The sequence below is a fragment of the Sprattus sprattus genome (genome assembly GCF_963457725.1).
Source record: "Sprattus sprattus genome assembly, chromosome: 11".
In the NCBI taxonomy this organism is placed as follows: domain Eukaryota; kingdom Metazoa; phylum Chordata; class Actinopteri; order Clupeiformes; family Clupeidae; genus Sprattus; species Sprattus sprattus.
In genome coordinates, this window is record NC_137909.1 from 9,218,287 (window position 1) to 9,238,651 (window position 20,365).

General features: G+C 45.5%; 1 protein-coding gene across 1 annotated transcript in view; it reads left to right on the forward strand.

The window, feature by feature from the left end:
* Positions 1-19,991, forward strand: part of rimbp2a (RIMS binding protein 2a) — a gene marked incomplete at its 3' end in the record, with an annotated part of 56,619 nt that extends 36,628 nt beyond the window's left edge. Inside the window, exons 6-23 of the mRNA XM_080848132.1 lie at positions 57-161; positions 1,726-1,776; positions 2,640-2,660; positions 3,900-4,104; positions 4,505-4,665; positions 5,529-5,608; positions 5,726-5,835; positions 7,476-8,315; positions 9,694-9,845; positions 10,833-11,642; positions 12,619-12,750; positions 14,173-14,319; positions 14,611-14,710; positions 17,458-17,627; positions 17,905-18,073; positions 18,348-18,448; positions 19,013-19,084; positions 19,797-19,991. Coding sequence (XP_080704258.1) covers positions 57-161; positions 1,726-1,776; positions 2,640-2,660; positions 3,900-4,104; positions 4,505-4,665; positions 5,529-5,608; positions 5,726-5,835; positions 7,476-8,315; positions 9,694-9,845; positions 10,833-11,642; positions 12,619-12,750; positions 14,173-14,319; positions 14,611-14,710; positions 17,458-17,627; positions 17,905-18,073; positions 18,348-18,448; positions 19,013-19,084; positions 19,797-19,991 — 3,621 coding nt within the window. The remainder of the gene's footprint in view (positions 1-56; positions 162-1,725; positions 1,777-2,639; positions 2,661-3,899; positions 4,105-4,504; positions 4,666-5,528; positions 5,609-5,725; positions 5,836-7,475; positions 8,316-9,693; positions 9,846-10,832; positions 11,643-12,618; positions 12,751-14,172; positions 14,320-14,610; positions 14,711-17,457; positions 17,628-17,904; positions 18,074-18,347; positions 18,449-19,012; positions 19,085-19,796) is intronic.
* Positions 19,992-20,365: the final 374 nt, after the last annotated feature.

The following is a 20,365-nucleotide window of genomic DNA, read 5'->3' on the forward strand; positions in this document are numbered from 1 at the left end:
TCTCTCTCTGATCTGTTGTTATGTCTCTTCTTCTCTTGTTTCTTTCTGTCTCATAGCATATGCGAGAAGCTGCTGACCGTACGCAGCAGTTGGAGGCGGAGCATGAACAAGCCCTGGCTGTCCTCAGCACCAAGCAGCAGGAGATCAACCTTCTGCAGAAGGTTAGAGTCTTTTCATACCTGCCCACAGACCCTACCCTATCCACAACCATCTGTATCAATAAACCTTACCCTGTCAGCAGCCCTCTATGGGCACAGACATCACCCTATCATCAACCTCCTCCATCCAAACACCCTACCCCGCCAACAACCCTCTCAAGCTACAGACCTCCCCCTTTCAACAGCCCTTGCTGTCTACAAATCTCTCCCCTCCTCCCTGCTCTGTTCAGTTCATTAGCTGTCTTATTTGACTGACATACTGGAGGTCCGATCCCTAACTTGGATTTTCTCTAATCTTCTGGTTGATTGAATGCTGAGAATTGCTAAGCAACTTCAGAGGGGAATATTGCTGTAATGCTGCCAAGGATGTTGAACAGACTTCCCTTAGGGGACCCAAGTCAACATTAAAGTATGCCTTTGAGCTAATTTAAAACAGATATATACAATGACATGCTAGAGCTTGAATGCTTGAATGCTGAGATAACAAAAGAAAGAACAAAGGTCTTCCATTCTCCTGACCTCAGTGTGCTGCATAAGCACAGTGACCTGCCAAAAGCTTTTAAGCTCACATGGATCGGCCACATCGCCCCCCCTGCACTCCTATGGCCACACAAATGTGCCAATGAAACCGGTATGCTCCCGACAAAGACATGTGGCTCACCTGATGCGATTGAACAGTTGTAAACGCCACTGTGGTAGGTTGGAGTTGAGAAGCGTTTAGCTTTTAAATCTCTGAGGTTTACATTTCCATTACTTGAAGAAAACCTCATATTTTTCCCTGAAATGGAATAATAGCATTGTCTGTTGTTGCATCTCTTTTTGAGTCTTTCCCCAAATAGTCTGAGTGTGCGAGGTGAGATAAGACATCCTGTCGGAGTCATTTAATAGGACATGTGTAATTTGATCTCCTGCAGACTTGTATGTTTGCGTTTTGCCACCGTGTACCTGTTCAAAGATGAGCTGCCACAGACAAACACAACAATTAGAGCTGACAGCAAATACAGCAGAGCAGTCTATCAACACTTCACATGCCCCCTAGGGAGGGAGGGAGGTCCCTGCTGAGCCGAAGTCTCAGAGGCTCTAAAAGTCGACAGAGGCATGACGCTCGGGCGTCACTCATCCCTTTCGTCTGTGTGCGTGCGTGCGTGCATGCTTGCCTGTCTGTTTGCGTTCTCTTTGTGGGGATCTGTCTGGTTGGCATAGCGAAGATGGACAGTCTCGTCTCATCCTTCCATTTTGTCCCAGACCAATTGGCCTTGTTTCTTCGCTTTGTTTGGTGTGTGAATGTATTCAATTAGGTGTCTAACAGATGCTATCGCAGCTGAGTGCAACTCAGGTCCATCCAACAGATGCATGGAATGGAAGTGGCTTTGTTTTGAGGGGTTCTGGATGGTTGTTTTGACTGGGGTACCTTGAACTTGGACACTGACACAAACGACCCTATGTTGACAGATTCCCATGAACTTACTGGTTTCTCTCTCTCTCTCTCTCTCTCTCTCTCTCTCTCTCGCGCGCTCTCTATCTCTCTCTCTCTCTCTCTCTCTGTGTGGTCAATGTTGCATTGCAGGCTCAGGTTGAGGCTGAGAGGGAACACGAAGGAGCGGTCCATGTGCTAGAGGTAAGAAAAGACCATTCAATGCCTCCAGTATCTGTTTATTGTATATTTCTTAATTAAATATTGTTTCACTGTGCTGAATGATGAAAACACAGGTTGAGGATAGCAGAACCAATAAACAATGATTCCTTCTATAAGATGACATCAAAATGAATAATGTCACAGATATGTGTGATATATCCCACTAATAATGCAATGCTAAGTGCAATAGTCCAGAATAGGTCCCCTCTGTGGTTTTGAAGAAGGCTTTTCAATTACAACTTTCTCTGATCAAAGTTGTGAAATTCTTGTTATCATCATGAGTCAGTGTCATGACACCAGACTCAGTGAGTATAGTTTTCAAGAAGAGGAAAAAACATTTAATTCTGCAGCAAGCCAAGCAGACGATCAAACACTCATATGAAAGGAGTAAGGTCTGCCAAGTTGGAAAGCAGTTATACAGAAAGTGGAAACATTTCCTGACAGTTTTGTAGGAGCGAGGATGCTTAGATTTGTAGAGGGCTCTGTCTGAAAGCCTCTAACGCAAACACACACACACACACACACACACACACACACGTATGCACATCCACAGTTATGGGGATGACTGAGGAAGGAACACACTCTGATGCACAATTGGCGTGCACAACTGGCACTGACTCAACACAACAACAATCTCAGCTCGAACAGAAAAGAGAATCACAGTTCCTTTCACAGCTCATCAATTCAAAAGACTTGACAGATTTCATTTTGTCATGTTGTCAAAAACACTTTTTTACCCTTGGTTGCTATTTATCCACATGTAAATTCTTCAGCTTTTCAGATGTTTCACCACTCTTGTTTCTGTTTGGTTAATCTCAATCCTCATTTCTTTTGTGCTCAAACAGAACCATTGGGACAGAATGCAGGTATATATTTTATGAGAAGATCCCATACTCCATACTAATGCAGCCTAACCTTTTTAAAACCAAAGCTTTGTTTTTATTAACAACTTAGATGCATTAAATGTAAGCATCATACATTATTATGCATGGCTATTTTAATGGGCTGTGTTGCTCAGGAATAGTGTTCACTATCTGATCTAAAGACAATAAATACTTCCATGATTCCTGTTTTGTTGAGTCATAAGAAGCCCTGTCATCATAATGTATGCTTTCACACTCTGAAATGGATAGTTGCATAAAGACAGCTGTCATGATTCCGTAATGGAATAGTGTAAGACAGAGAGATATGTGATTCTATTAGAATTTCATGTTATGCACTACATTATCTGAGACAGAAGTACCCAAACATGATGAGAAATATACTGTTTTCCATTTACTGTTCCTTACACCATTCAGCCATTTCACCCACAACCCCTCAAATCCGTCCTGTCACTCTGTGTTTTTAATTGGCTCTGTGTTTTTAATTTAGCTTCTTATAACCCCAATACCTATACCCCCTTACCACAAAGCGTTGAGTTTTAATTATATTTTTGTTTACCTATCACTTCGGGCTCTCCGACACCTAAATAAAGCAAGCAATGCCCAGTCAAACGCAGCACTGATGCAGCCAAGTGTACAGCGCATGGCCCCAGAACCCAGGTTAATTGTTGGCCAAAAGAAACTTTCCCCATGGTGATGACTCAGCTCATGCTTATCATCTGCTAGGCAGGCACTGGTGTTAAAGCTATGTTGGTTTCTCTAAACTAATGGCCCATGAAATTATGGCTTTTATTATCATCATGGTATTTCTAGATAAGGTCCTGAATATATATTGTCAGTTCATAAGCTTCTGAAACCATGGTGGGCTTTGTTATCAAAGCATGGTAATGTTTTCTATTTTCCTTTTTTATACTTTGATCATGGCATGGAGATTAAGATATGCATTCTCTGCCCCAAGTGAGTTCTTGAGAAAGTAATTGGTTCCCTTTATGATTTATGTTAACAGATAACAGACTCCTAACCGAGTTATACAGTATAATAAACTGACCCTACAGTAAACACATGTAACAAAATGTAACGTGATCTTTCTTAACTTCTTCTTCTTCTTCTTCTTTTTCTTCCACCTCTGCTCTCTCTTCTTGTTCAACTCTCTCGTCATCTTCTTTTTTTCTTCTTTCTTTTCACCTTTGTCTCTGTCTTCTTCTTTGTCTTCTCCTTTAAAAGGTCAAAGTTCGCAACCTGGAACAGAAATGCAGGTCTCAGAGTGAGCATTTCACCCTTCTGTCTAAAGAGCTTCATAAATTCCAAGTTGAGGCTGACACCGTGGACATCCTGAACCCCAACCCTTGTCCTGTGTCAAAGGCCGCCCATCTCCCAGGAAAAACCCTCTCCCATACTAGCAACGACCGAACCTCTCAGCCTTGGAAAGGTGAGTGCAAAAAAAGAGGGTTAACTTGTAAAGCCGACTGTATGTAATGACAAAAACACAATTGTTGATTGATTGACAGATCATGAAAAACAATATGGTACAATCATAACAGCATGCATTTTATGCTTGACATCGATATTATTTTCACAAAATCACTCAAAGTGAGCTATAGTTCAAATAGTTATCAGAGAATTTCGGTACATAGCTCTCATGAATGAATGTCCCCTGTAACATAGCTTCCTGTAATGTAAAAATAGAGAACAAATGGCTGTTGGTCTGCAGTTCATCCTGTGTACATGTTGTTCTGTCTGAGTTAAGTAATTGCAGAGAGGCAGTGAGTGACGCAGATGGCTGGCTGATGTGCTATGTCTGTAACTGTTGTGGAAATGGCTGCCTCCAGGCAATGAAAGACCTGCGGGCAGTCCGCTGAACGCTGAGGCCCCTCACCCCCTGCCCACCACCGCTGCTGCTGCCCGAAACAAGCCCGAGTCGTTGTCCGTCAAGCCCACCATCCTGACCAGAAGCAGGCCCACCAGCCCGCAGCGGGCGGCCCCGTCAGAGGTGTGTCACGCAGGGGAATGCCAACGAAAACATCTTTACCCACACGCATGTTCAAAGATCACACAAACCTCTTCCTATATGCTAATACATATATCAATATGTCCTTAAAAGAATATGTCATATAAAATATGCTCACATATTCCACACAATCCCCACTCAGCCTAACAAAAGCATATAAGCATACATGAATCTTTTTCTCCTTCACTGCTCTGTCATGCTTTTCCTTCTGCAGTGGGAGTTACCTCATCTTCATGTGCTTTGGTATTTAGGTCATTATAATCATGTCCACAAACATGCACCACACAGGCTGTCAGGCCTGGGGCCTTCGGGGGCTGCCCATGAGAATTTGTTTTCCACTACTTACGTGATTGGCAGCCTGATAAACAGGAGATAACGATCACGCTGAGTGCGTGGACTCCTAAGTGTGCTGCACTGCATTGCTGCTCTGGTGCAGAAGATGCGCTGAGAACGACGTGGGGTTATCTTCGCTTTTGTACTGTGTGTGGCTGAAAAATCAGTGAGGTCCAATGTGGCTGGAATTCACTGGCTGAGACACAGAATGATACAACATGGGGCTGAAAAACACTGCTTTATGTCTAGGCATAGGCATAAGCCTATAATATGATCTGACTGTGACGTGCTCAGATATTGAGAGTCTTTCTAATCCAATCCCCAGAGGGCCTTTAGACATCACAGTGGGGCTAATTCCAACCACGAAGTGTAATGCTTTATTAAACTGATCAATTCACTGATCCACTGCTTCATTTAGTGGAGGGAGAGTCTACCTGTAGCTCATGCTGAAATGTGACTGGCTAATGTTATTGCTGACAGCCTGTGGTTTGTGACTGGTTTTGTCCACGCAGATGGAGGATGAGGTGACTCCATCTCCCAGGTCCAAACCACGCTACACCGGACAGGTCCGTCTCTGCACTGCCCGCTATAGGTAAGCACACAGGAGTATAGGCCTTGTTCATTAACCATATCACTGTATCGATCTTTATACACAGGAGCGTTTATCTCCGCTTCACTGTCCTCTGTTACTTCTTCTTGTCCTTACCAGCTATAACCCTTATGATGGACCTAATGAGCATCCAGAGGCAGAGCTCCCCCTGGTGGCTGGGAAGTACCTGTATGTCTACGGGACCATGGATGATGATGGTTTCTATGAAGGTTTGCTTCAGTTTCGCACTTAGAGGGATTATATCCCATGCTATATGTTGTAATGTGTATAACGCCAGTAGCTAATTGCTTTCCTATACATTGAGGTTTGAAAGTAATATCTGTGTAAATGCACTCCATTACCACAGAATTAATGTGATACCTACTTGATAGGAATGAGGTAAAATCCATTGCGTAATCAGTTGAGTAATATGATATTCTGCCAGTACACACCAAGAATGAATCTTTTATTGTTGAATTACTATTTTTGGCAAACACAAATAATCTGACAGGGTAACACAATCAGCCATATTTCACAGTTTCATTTTTTATATCAATTTGAGGAATGGTGGTCAAATCATTTGGTCCCTCGCGACTTCCCTTGCCACTATTTCATGACCAGTCAGAAGAATCAGCATGATAGCCTGCTGTACGGCAGACAACCCCAGAGAGCCGCGTGTGAGATGAGTTCTGTGAAGGTAGCACTGCTGACTGATGCAGCTTTTGCTTGTCTTCTGATGCCTAATCCAGCGTGACTCTGAGTAATCACCAGCATGTTCATCTGCTGACGGGTCCCTGTCCCTGTGCACACCCCCACCCCTGCCCCTGCCCCCACCCACATGTGCACGAATACACACACACACACACACACACACACAAACACACACACACACACACACACACACACACACACACACACACACACACACACACACACACACACACACACACACACACACACACACACACACACACACACAAATACACACTTGCACACACACAAACACACACCCTCATGGACAAACACATACAATACACCCAAATGCACATAAACACATACAAACACCCACATGCACATATACACACACACATACACGTACACAAACAGACACACGGACATACAGATACATAGAGCCACATGCACATAGACACACACAAAACACACACACACACACACACACACACACACACACACACACAAATACACACAAATACACACACACACACACACACACACACACACACACACACATACATATTCGTCATGTGTCCTCGAGTGAGACACACGCCCTGGACTGAGTTGCCCATTGAGTCATTCTCTTTTTTCCCCTTTGTTTTTTCTTCATCTTAGAGCTTTCTACTTTACTAATTAGTTTTTCTTCTATTTTTAGATATACTTGCAGCTGGCATCATTAGGAGCCTAAGCACTAAATTGTTTCTATCCTCTGACGGCTATGATTACTGTCAATATCTAAGAGCCACCCCCACACTCTCTCCCTCTCCCTCTCTCTCTCTCTCTCTCTCTCTCTCTCTCTCTCTCTCTCTCTCTCTCTCTCTCTTGTTTTCCTGGAATGTGTCCCATGAAGACAAATTGAATTAATAAAGCAGAAACATCAAAGAGGCAGTGAGTGTTACAAACACCCACTCGCAGTGGCAGGAACATCCATGTTTGTCCAGAAAAGTGCACTTCAGTGAATGCTGGCTGACTTGTTTATTTTTATGCTTTTAGGGGTTGTGTAAAGTAAGTTATTGGATTATGTGAGAGGATAAACACAAAGGAGTATTTCTTGTAAAAGAATGAAACGATGTTTAGTGTATGTTATTGCTTTCTCTGGGCGTAGTTTAAATATTGTGTCCCTTTCCTCCCTCAGGAGAGCTGCTGGATGGGCAGCGTGGCCTCGTCCCCTCCAACTTTGTGGAGTTCATCCAGGACAAGGAGAAGCCCCCGGCAGAGGGAGGGGAGGAGCTGGGCCCTCTGGACCGCAGCCGCCTGGGTCTCACCTTGGGCGACGGCGCTGGGAGCCTGGGGGGGCCCTTAGACGGCCTGGGCCTGTGTGACGCGCTGGGGCCCTGCAGCAACGGCACAGGAGGCCCGCAGGAAGGAGACGAGCTGGGCGACAATGTGGTGCCTTACCCGCGGCGGATCACCCTGATCAAGCAGCTGGGGCGCAGCGTGATCGTGGCCTGGGAGCCGCCGCTGGTGCCCCTCTGCTGGGGCTCGGCCGCGGTCAGCGGCTACAACGTGCTGGTGGACGGCGAGGTGCGCTCCAGCGTGCCCTTTGGGGGCCGCACCAAGCTGCTGCTGGAGAAGCTGGACCTGGGCGCCGTTACCTACCGCGTGTCCGTGCAGAGCGTGACGGAGCGGGGGCCCTCGGACGAGCTGCGCTGCTCGCTGCTGGTTGGCTGCGGCGTCACCGTGGCGCCGTGCGGCCTGCGTGTGGACAACATCCTGAGGGACTCGGCAGAGCTCTCGTGGTTGCCCAGCAACAGCAACTATGCGCACATGGTTTACCTGGACGGGGTGGAGCAGGCCGTGATAAGGCCGTGCTGCTACCGGTACCGTTTCGGAGGCCTGAAGGCCATGACTGTGTATAAGGTCAGGGTGATGGCCAAGCCCCACCAGATGCCCTGGCAATTGCCACTGGAGCAGAGGGAGAAGAAAGAGGTTGGGGTGGAGTTCTGCACGCAGGCGGCAGCTCAGACATGTCAAGGTGCAGATACATGCATACACACACACACACACACACACACACACACACACACACACACACACACACACATACACTGTTCATTCATGAATCTTATACTGTTAGGGCGGTATTATGTCACATTGCACTGTTAATATTGGGTGAAACAAACCACAATACAAATAGTGCATTACACTCTGCCAAGTCGGCAACATTTTCTAAAATATTAAACTCGCCTACATTCTGTCATCTTTCAGGAAAATGTGTGCTCTGAGCAAAATCTTGACTTTGGACAGAAACAACCCTTCAGGGGTCAGGGTCAATCTTTATTTCTTGAACAAAATATAACATATAAATATCTCTGCTTGTATTTGCATGGGTATCATATAGTGAAAGGGAGATTACCTTGTGACTAAATCTAACATAAATGAACAAGTAATTTCCATTACATTCGGCTTCCTGAAAGTGTATATTCCTGTATTTCTACACAGTATAGTATTCAGTCTATAGACAGCATCTCTCTTACCTCTGTTCATTTTTTTATTTAGAGGTTTATCATCAAATTCATAGACATGAGCTTAGACAGCTAGCAATATAATTTACCTCTTGCTATTTATGGTCTGTGTAACAATGCAGGATTAGGCATCTATGTAATTGTGGCAACCAATAAACCCTGATTAGTCTCATTCTACGCAGTAGTGAGTGGATGAAAAATATCATTGAATTTACAGGGATAAAAAAGAAAGGATGGGTAACTTCCCTATTTTCTTAGGGGGAGACGTGTGTGTGTGTGTGTGTGTGTGCATGCTTATATGCGTGTTCTGGTGTGTGTATGTGTGGATTGGTGTTTGCCTGTTGAGGAAGATTGTGGGTGTTGTGAATGTGTAGGTTTAAACATGGCACTCAATCACACAATATCAGCCATATTCAGTATGCACACAATCATTCTTAGGCCACTCCAAGCACATTCTTTTCCTGTTTCATGCCAGTAAAATTCAAATTTGCACAGCTGAAACTTGAGTACAATTGGTGTTAAGCGCTGTGTAGTTGTGTGTAGGTGTCTAGTGTAGATATGTTGGTGTTTAGTGTAGGTATGTTGGTGTTTAACACTGTGTAGTTGTGTGCATGTGTTTTGTGTAGGTATGTGGATGTTTAGTGTAGGTATTGTTGGTGTTTAGCACTGTGTAGTTGTGTGCAGGTGTAAGTGTAGGTATATTGGTGTTAAGCGCTGTGTAGTTATTGGCAAGTGTTTAGTGTAGGTATGCTGGTGTTTAGCGCTGTGCAGTTGTGTGCAGTTGTCTAGTGTAGATATGTTTGTATTTAGTGTAGGTATGTTGGTGTTTAGCTCTGTGTAGTTGTGTGCAGGTGTTTAGTGTTGGCATGTTGCTGTCTGTATCCTAAGGTCCCCCAATGCCCCCACAAGAGGTGCAGGTCCAGTGTGGTCCAGGCCCTGGAGTCCTGCAGGTCTGCTGGAAACCCCCACTTCTCACACCTATGGGGACCTCCAATGGGGCCAATGTCATTGGCTACGCTGTGTGCACCAAGGGCCAGAAGGTGAGTGCACCAGTGTGTCTAATGTGAAGGCATTCAACTATGTGTGTATGCCCTAGTCTTAGTGTATGACCTCTCTTAGTCTTCAACTATGTGTGTATGCCCTAGTCTTACTCTTCAGCTATGTGTGTATGCCCTCTCTTAGTCTTCAGCTATGTGTGTATGCCCTCTCTTAGTCTTCAGCTATGTGTGTATGCCCTCTCTTAGTCTTCAGCTATGTGTGTATGCCCTCTCTTAGTCTTCAGCTATGTGTGTATGCCCTCTCTTAGTCTTCAGTTATGAGTGATTGACCCCTCTTAGTCCTGGTGATGTAATAACGACAGCTCCTAATACTGAAGCCCATAAGCTTTGAATCTCACATTAATTTTCCAATGCAGAAAGGAGCTTATAGGTGTTGTCTAATACTGTGGTGCTCTCTGCTGGACGACGTAGGCATTACATTGTTGCACATTCCTATTATAGAATGCAACCGGTAGCTCATATTTAAGCAAATCAAGGGTCTCTTCGTATTCATTGCAATACGGTATGATTACCATCTGGCAGTTTAATATACTGTTGGGATACTGCTATAGTTGTGCCATGCATTTGAAAGATCAAGGGAAAGGAAATAATATTGTGGCTGTACAGCCTTTTCTCACAGATTTGTAATCACAATAATTCTTCTGATTCACCCAGTTTATAGAATGTGAGTTTGAAGTAACTGGTTTCCCTTTGTTCATTCAGTTTATTTGAAATGCAGATGTGAAGCTGTGCACAGACAAACATGATGAATGATTTAAAATGCTATGGAGCAACCTGCCTTACAGAGCAGAGCAGATTAACTAAAAATGACAGAGATAGGTTCAGGTCCTCATAACCAATCTGATGCGCGACAGAGAAACGACCAGAGAAGGCCATATATGGTTACAAAAGCAATATTAACAGTTATTTTTGATCAAATAAACACTATATATACTGGGTGATAAGGGATTTCATTTTGTGAGTCTGCAGATAGCTGAGGTGATGTTTCCACTGGCGGACTACGTCACCGTGGAGCTGAACCGCATCCAATGTCTGGAGGCGCGCGAGGTCGTCGTCCGGACCCTGTCAGCACAAGGAGAGTCGCAAGATTCGTCCGCCGCAACCATTCCAAACAACCTGCTGCCTCCCCCCGGTGCCCCCCACGCCCACGCCCACGCCCACGCCCACGCCCACGCGCCTCCGCCCCACCTCCAGTCCCCGCTCCGCCCTCAACCTCAACCTCTCCCCCCTCACCCGGCCCCCCAACCTCACCCTCAGATCCAGCCCCACCCTCCCCACCAGATCCCTCAGCCCACCCCCAGCCACTTCCGGCCCTTACCCCAGCAACCTCCCAGACACTTACCCCCACACCCTCCACACCCGCACCCGCAGCCTCCCCCGCACCTCCACCCGCTGCCCCCTCACCCAGGCCCACAGCCCCAGCCTCACATCCCCATGCCCCAGCCTCACATCCCGCAGCTGGCCCACCCAGCCCCGGGGCAGCCACAGAGACCACTAAGTGCCAGAGAGCTGGAAACCAAAGAGCCCGGACCTCCTGGGCAGGGCGGCGGCCACCACGGACCTCCGGGCAGCCAGCCGTGGGAGCCCCTGCGCTCGCCGTCGGGCATGCCCCGCGGGCCCATGCACGGCCACACGCTGGAGGCTCCCCCCCACCCCAACCGCCGCTCGCCCTCACCACAGAGGATCCTGCCACAGCCGCGGGGCACACTTATACCCGACACGGTGGCCAAGGCAATCGCCAGAGAGGCGGCGCAGAGGGTGGCAGCTGAGAGTGGACGGGTGAGTACTGTAGGGTGGAACTTAGCTGTGTTATTGTTTGGTTTGAAGTTGGTGGGGTTTGCATATTTTTTTGGTTTTGGTTTAACTAGGTTTGTTTTGGTTTGATTTGTGTTGTGTTGAGATGTAGTTTGGTGTGTTATGATGTTTTTGACACTTGTTGTTGACTGGGTTTGGATAAGTTTGGTTTGAGATGAGAGCAGTGGACTTGGGGGGTGGAGACAGATTGGACAACAGTTTGTTTCTTTAATATGTTCAAACTCCAAGAGTTATGAAGATGTCCTAAAACAAGCAAAACAAGTAAAAGCTTAATGTTAAATATTTGTACTAAGTATAAGGCTCTAAGAGGATTAGATGGTGTGAAAATAAATAGAAGATTATAGCGTCATGCACTCAAAAACACAGAAAATATTTAGACAGCTTTCCCTAGGCAGATAACTCCTCTTCTGAATGTCAGTTATGCCTTACCACTTTTCATGTTAAAAGCACTTCTTAACTTGTATTAAAAAATCAGCCTACCCTTATTTTGGTCCCATATAAAGGCAAACACACATTATATACAATAATACACAGAATACCAATAAGAACTGCTGAGATTTCAGGGTTTCATTACCTACAAGTTGCTTTACCAGAGCAAGCTAGACATTGTAATCCACAACATAGGATTATCATTCGAATATAAATTGAAATCAGATATAAAAAAAAAAAATCAGGGATTTGGGCTGTAGGGAAAAATTTGAGAAAGAGGATAATATCATTGCACCTCAGGAGCAGAGCCCATCATATCACAGGATTATTATTATTATTATTCGAACAAGCTCACTCCAGGTGGAAGGGTGTTGCATCACCAGGTGCTATTGCGGATGCCGTGTCATCATGTTCCAGATGACATTCTCTGCTGACAATTCTCACTCTTTCTCTCTTTTTCTCTCTCTCTCTTTTTTTTCTCTCTCTCTCTCTCTCTCCCTCTCGCTCTCAGATGGAGAGGAGGAGCCAGCCTTTCCAGCAGCAGGGCTCTGATGAAGAAGAGGATGAGGAAGGCTACGACCAGGGCCGACGTAGAGGGGCATCTGTGGATGACTTCCTTCGTGGCTCAGAGCTGGGCAGACAGGTGGGGCACCATTTAATGTCATTTTACTGAAGACCATGTCCTTCTCCAGGTGACCTGTTCAATCTCATGCCATGTCCTTCTCCTGTGAACCATGTCCCTTTTCAAGACCATGTCATGTTCCTCAATGACTTCAAGTAGAATTCAAGACTATGGGCCTCATTCTCGACAGCAGTTGGGAAGACTTTCCGAAGGATTTCAGAAGGAACTCCACTTCGGAAACATTTATGAAAACATTTGCATTCTCGTTATTTTTTTCTTCTGTGCTTTCTTCTGAACTTCAGACAACTTTCAGAACTCGAAATAGCAGTTGTAACTCTACCGGAATCTTCTCAAATGGGATTCCACGGGCCATCTTGTGGTTATTTGAGGAATCGCGTTGAGGAATGACATTTGAAAAAACTCCGTATTACAGTAAAAGGGTTAACGGGCGAATTTGTGAGAACCCGTTGGTGATTGCGTTCACGTCAACTCTACAGACATCCTCGGATTAAAATAATTATGATAATTATAAATACGAGAATATTTGTATCATTAACAATTACGTTTCACATTTATAGTCATAATTTGACGAGGTAGTGTTTATTGTAACACTAGGTCTATATGGCTCGTAGCTTGACTGTTCTCTCCCTTGTACGTCACTTTGGATAAAGGCTGCGTCTGCTAAGAGACTGATGGTGAATGACATGAACACTGCAAATGTAAGTGAATAAATAAATAAACACTAAGCTCAATCTCTCAGAAATAAGGAATGAATTCATTGCAATTTATACTACTACTGGTGGCCAGTCTTCACCCCTATGGTGGCCGAACGACAGGACGGACTACAATTTATACTCGTACTTGGGACCGGTCTTCACGCCTGTGCCTATTTTTCGATTTAAAAAAAAAAAAGTGACTACTTAAATGTGTTTTACGGACTTCGGGCGTTATACAATATCTCCACCTTATTAATGAACACCTGTTACGAGGTGGATTCGGGAGATTGCGACAGCACACGTTTCTAAAATTGCGTCTCCTAATAAGGAGCTGGCAGGGCGTGTATGTATGCAAATCCACTTTCACGAGAACGCGCATCAATCTAAGAAGCTAATCAGAAGGAACCCAGCTGAGAAGACTTCGGCTGCTTATGAACACATTTTCAAGCGTGCGGGAATGCAGCGGAAGCGTTTCTCTTACGTTGTTTTTGCGAAGTCGTGTAAGAAACATTTCTGAAGAATTACAGAAAAAGGTCGAGAATGAGGCCCTATGTGTTTATCTTCTTGTCATTGTAGTTGCCATAATCTGTGTGTATGTTTTTAGCACTTGCAAAGCCTAAGCTGTGTGTGTGTGTGTGTGTGTGTGTGTGTGTGTTTGTGTGTGTGTGTGTTTGTGTGTGTGTTTGTGTGTGTGTGTGTGTGTGTGTGTGTGTGTGTGTTTATGCAGCCTCAGTACAGCCAAAATGAGGAATACCAAACAGAAAGCAGCCGTGGCTCTGACCTGTCTGACATCATGGAGGAGGACGAGGAGGAGCTCTACTCTGAGATGCAGCTGGAGGAAGGCCGCAGGCGCAACTCTCACAGCACACAGAAGGTGCCTACACACCTACAGCACAGCAGCTCATTCTCTCCATCTAGCATTAGATTCTTCAGCCATAGGGTATAGATATGGATATTGTATACATATGGATTGTATACTGCATGTTTTCTGTGTGCTGGAGGATGTAATGTACAGAACAGATCATCATGGTGTTAGTGGTTAGAGTCACTGCTCTGTAAGTGGCTGACCTGGGTCCAGTTCCTGATTGCTGCAGGTTGACTGTAAGTTGCTTTGGATAAAAGTGTCTGCTAGATACTGTACCTTAATCTGCGTCTGTTACGTCAGGGGTCTCCTTCGTCCGGGCGCATGGAGCGTGGTGACAATCGACGGTCGGCTCAAGGTGGACCTCAACCCCCGCGCCGGCCCCTCATGGTTCCCTCAATTGGTCAGTGCTGTCATTCTCACGAAAAAGCGGGATTCTGGGAAATCCTTAATTTTGTGTGTGTGTGTTTCTGTGGTCAAGTGTTTTGTCTGTTCCCTGTATCCTGTAAGCATTCTGGCCACTATCCCACCCCACAGTAGGAGTTCTACCATAGGCTCTTCATGAGCTTCTCAGTGTCTGCCAGTCACTCTCTGTGTTGTTTTATCATGTCCATGTGTTCTTGCAGTGTGAGTAGTCTTTAATATGACACATACACTCTGATTCAGATGTTGCAGGGTTTAGGCAATATAGTACTATATTTAATATAGTATCAATATAGTTGAAATGACCAAACACTCATATTAGTGAACATTTTCAGCACAAAAGCACAAACTTAAACTACACACAATTACACACACACCTCGAAAGCAACCAATCACCAAAGATGCCTGTGGTGACCACCTTTAGCTCCAAACAGTAATGACTAATTAACACCATTTGAACGTATTATCAGCCCAGACTCTTTTTTTTTTTTTTACCATTTTACCACCCATAGACTGATACGAAGATATTAAGATGCAGAGAGGAATGACAGTTATACAGGAGGACAGCTGCTGTTTGTAACACTTGTAGCTATTCAGCATGCTATCTTGTAATGATTTTTTATAGATAGCTATATGTCATGACTTTTTGTAAAAAAAACACATACAAAAACCCTTGTCACAGTACCAAACAGCAACCTGATTTTAGATAAGTGTCTGATGACTAGAGAGAATGTGGTAAATTAAGTAAAGATTGAACATCGAATATGTTGATTGTCGATTGCATTTGAGGTAAGTGGCAGATTTGCCTTAATTTGAGTGTTTATCAAAGTAGTACTCCATTAATTGTTTTCTGATGAGAACATTAAGCCCATAGTTCTCCTTTTGTAAGGATATAGACTTGTTCCTCAGTGATGCCCCTTTCCCACCTCCCCTACTTCTGTCCACTCCAGCCCCTCCCCCTGTGACCTGTGCATGGTAACAACCCACCCTCTGATTGGTGTTTCCATAGAGATAACCACAGAGAGTAACAGTGAGGGGAACCTCTCTCCGGTCATGGAGGATGTTTACTATGGCAGTGTAGCGCGGCACAGGACACGGTCCTCTCGACGTGGGGGGCCATGGCCTTCCTATGGTACGTGTTCGAGGAGAAAGGTAGAGAGAGAGAGAGAGAGAGCGAAAGAGAGACACAGAGAACGAGAGAGAGAGAGAGAGAGATCCCTGAAAGCGAGCCTCTCTTCCACCCTAATCGCATGAGCTGCTGGCCTGCCTGCACTGGAGAGACAGTGCCATGAGTGTCTGACTGACTGACTGCATAAAGCACTGGGGACGCCCACGTCAGCCGTGCCCGTGGGGGATGTGATGCACCACATGTGGCAGACCTTGTATGCTGCTGAGACTGCTCCAAGAGAATGCCCAGACCCCTGACACCCCTCTTACCCCTCTCTCCCCCACCACCCCCTCACTCACAACTCCTCCTTTGCACTGACTGCCATGAACTGCCTGCCCCTACACCCCCTCCCCTCCTCCTCCCCCCAGCCCGCTCCTCCGTCCCCCTTCTCAGACATGATCGCACCCAGACTACTTTTACTCCTCCCATGCATGAGCACATGGTAAAAGTCATGGGTGCTGGAGTGCCTTTAACCTCCCAAAGGAACGATGCTGTCTCCTTGGGTTATTCTCACCACCAAACACGTATCTCTTTCACATTCACACACATTTACACAGGCATTACATAAATGTTTGCCTAAAGATCAGAAAGACCAAAGCAAAAAAGGTTTGGACATGTAAAGTCACAAGGAAAGCTCTATATCACTTACTTTCATCGCAGTGTGCCGTTAGCATTAGCATTAGCATTCTGACCAGAACAAGCTTCCACTGATTTCTGAATTCTTATCCATAAGCCAAAAAATAAATGATCTAAGCAAAAAGCTGCACATTCTAAAGTATGTGTTTGCATAGTGTCATACAATATATTTACTATGTCTGAATCTATGGCCATCTTTCTTAAACAGAATAGTTATAGGTAGCTCTGAGATTAGCAACACACAGGGTTCAGGATAAGACCCTTCCTCAGATAAGACGCCTACCCAAATAAGTCGCCTACCCAGGTTCAGCTCCATGCATGACTCCACAGCACAGCAGTTGTGAAACTGTCTGTGAATGTCCTTGTTCTGTGCCATGTTCAGTTGCAGTCTGTGTTGGTCATCATGGGTGTCTGGCTTGCTCACCATCTGTATGTGTGTGTGTGTAGTGTTTTTTGTGGGTCACTCACACCCTCGCACAGCATTCTGCCTGTACTGTACGAGTCCATGGCCTGCGTTGGTTGTTCCACTGGTGACCTGCAGAGGGTGCTAAATGGATTGATAACTGCAGAGCGAATAGGAAATGAGATGTGATGGCTGGATCAGCTCAATCCATTGTGGTATTTTAGTTTTGAGTGCTGCATGGTCATCTGAACCTACATTTGCACCATGTGATTCCTGTCTCAGTTTCTGTGTATGTTTGTCAGTGTGTGTGTAACATACTTACAAGATAAAATAATGGTACTCAGAAAAGCAAGTGTTATAATTTACAATTAAAATGATCAGCACAGACTAACATTTCTCATTTAAAAGCAACATAATGTATTATCCATCAATGGAAATCCCTTATTTAAATCTTAACTACACATATTATGAATACTCTATTCTCTGTCTGCGCACTTGTCTAACTTTCTTTCTACCATAGATGGGTACAGGGACCGAGGCCGGCGGTCACCTCCCTATTACGACGAGTCCGAGCCCGAGGAGCAGGGTCGAATCTTTGTGGCGCTATTCGACTACGACCCCCTCTCCATGTCACCCAACCCGGACGCGGCCGAGGAGGAGCTCCCGTTCAAAGAGGGCCAAATCATCCAGGTGGGTGAAGCATCTGGAGCTGTCACACTTTTTATCTTGTCTAATTTTCGAATGTTCTTATAAACATTGTTACTGCTCCTATAAATGTTAATGCCCGCCATTATCGTCGTTAGCATGTGCCGCGGGGTGTGCGGCTTCCGAGCGGTGATTTGAAAAAGGCTGTTAAAGGACTTAAAGGTCTTAGGATATTGCAAAGTCATTAAAAGCTCCCCTTGTGTCCTTCTGTGCTCTCTCTTGCTCTCGTCATCACACATCCATCTCTGTCTCTATAAACTAGGTGTATGGCGATAAGGACACAGACGGCTTTTATCGGGGGGAAATCCGTGAGCACTCTGGCCTGATCCCCTGCAACATGGTGTCAGAGATCCGTGCAGAAGATGAAGAAACAAGAGAACAGCTCCTCAAACAAGGCTACTTGTCTCTGAACACACCAGTGGACAAAATAGGTACCTAAAGCATCTCTTATGTGCCTATTCAGAGGGACAAATCTGTCCCTCCTGCCATTTTTTATGTCTTCAAGTTCTCTTTTTATAAGATTATATGCATTCATCTCTAGATAGTAGTCTAGTGCCTCTTGGTTTAATGCCCCTGTAGTAGTCTAGTGCCTCTTGGTTTAATGCCCCTGAGATATCTTCATCATCAATCTTTTTGGTCGCTTCATACCTTGGGACTTCACTTTTTGTTGCTTATCACTCTTCATCCTTTCCTCTCTGTCTACAGAACAGAACAGGAGAGGAGGGAGGCACGCTGTAGCCACCAGGAGGATGGTGGCTCTGTACGACTACGACCCCAGAGAAAGCTCCCCAAACGTGGATGTAGAGGTGCACATTCAGCCCGCCCCTCGCTTTCTCCTAGCCAAGCCATACCAGTCATCCTAAACCATTGACACCTTGCCTTTGTTAATGTATCACAGAGGTCATTTCCATTCATTTCATTCAGACATTTCACATGAGCTAAATCTTTTGAGCTTCACCATATGTTTTTGCTTTGCACACACATGCACACACACACACACACACACACACACACTCTCACACACACACACACACACACACACACACACACACACACACACACACACACACACACAGTGCTTTACTAGAGTATAGTACACTCAGTTAAGTTTTTACCTCAATTCAACTCATGATAATGTTGTGTTTAGCATACATGAGCGAAAACAACAATTAAGGGGAATTGGCAGAAGCTCCAAGCCCATTCACATACACACACACACATGCAAACACACACTCACATACACAAACTCACTCACACACAAACACACACACACACGCACACTCACACACTCACACGCTCACACACACTCCCATCATGCCCTGCTGACTGGGCAGCAGCTTAAGAAGCTGAGTGTGTATTTTCTCACGCAGGGCGAGCTGACGTTCTGTGCTGGCGACATCATCGCCGTGTTTGGGGAGATTGATGAAGATGGATTTTATTATGTAAGTAATTTTTTTTTGCAAACTTTGTGCTGACCCCTCACATTAGATGTCTGGTGCGCTGTCTCCAGGCAGCCTGACCAGCACTGACCTCATGCTGAGCGCACAGCCGCCAGACGGGACTGTCAGACCGGTTCCTCCACCCGGCAGTCATTTAGTGCCAGCAGGATAGAGTGCAGAATCTGCACCGAGACGAGAGAGGTGTTTAACTGCAGGCTGGCTCTCAACTTGAAAGGAGTTTAAAGTAAAAACTGCAACAACAACCGAACAACAAAAGTAAACAACAACTGTAATCTGAATTCAGCAGTTTTGTTTTACAGCAGGTATATGAAATCAAGGAGTGAAATCAGCAGTTATGTCTGACAGTAGATAATTCAAATCAAGGAGTGAAATCAGCTACAGTAGATGAATTTGCAATACTGCGTTCAATGCTCTATTTTTGTATTCCTTATTCTGTGTGTCTTGTGTTAAGCATTGTGCCATTGTCAAATATGTAATGTCTCTTGAGCATTGAGCAGAATGGCGCACGCTATGTCATGCAAGATATCAAAGTTCAAATGTATTATCCATGAAAAAAAACAAGATGATTTTGATCCAGAAGACTTTCATTCATTTGGCTGTGGCTCCATATGCTTCACGTTAGACACAGGCTCCTGGTTGGTCCTTCACCGTGCCTCTCCTATCTGCCCCCCCCCCTCTGCACTCCTCCCTCTAGGGTGAGATGAATGGCCACCGGGGCCTGGTCCCCTCCAACTTTCTCGAAGAAGTGCCTGACGACGTGGAGGTCTACCTGACGGACACGCCTCCTCGCGGCGGGCCGCAGGGCGAGCCGGAGGTGGAAGCGGCGCCACAGGCCGAGGCTAAACGGGTACACCCCTCCTCCTCCTCCCACCGCCGCTGTCAGCGCTAGGCCCTGTGTCCATCCATCCTCCGTTTGAGTTGCTCGTCTTTCGCCGTCTGTGCTGGGTTTTTTTTTTTTTTCCTTTTTCAGTTTTTTTCTTTTTTTTCTTTATTTCTTGTGAGTGGTCTGTGGGTTAGTTCAGTGGTTGTTTTGTTTGGTTGGTTGTTTGCCTGATTGTTTGTTGGTTTGTTTGTTTGTTTGTGGCCGTGGTGATGATGCTGGTGGTGACTTTTGGGAGTCCAAGCCCTTTCTGATGTCTTTGGAAAGGAAGAAGCAAAGCCTGTGATGAAATGCGAGAGCACACAGACACAGACGGCCAACAGACTCATGTTGGGGGGCCACACAAGGGGGAGATATGCGTAGGGCCCTTTCAAAACTCAGAA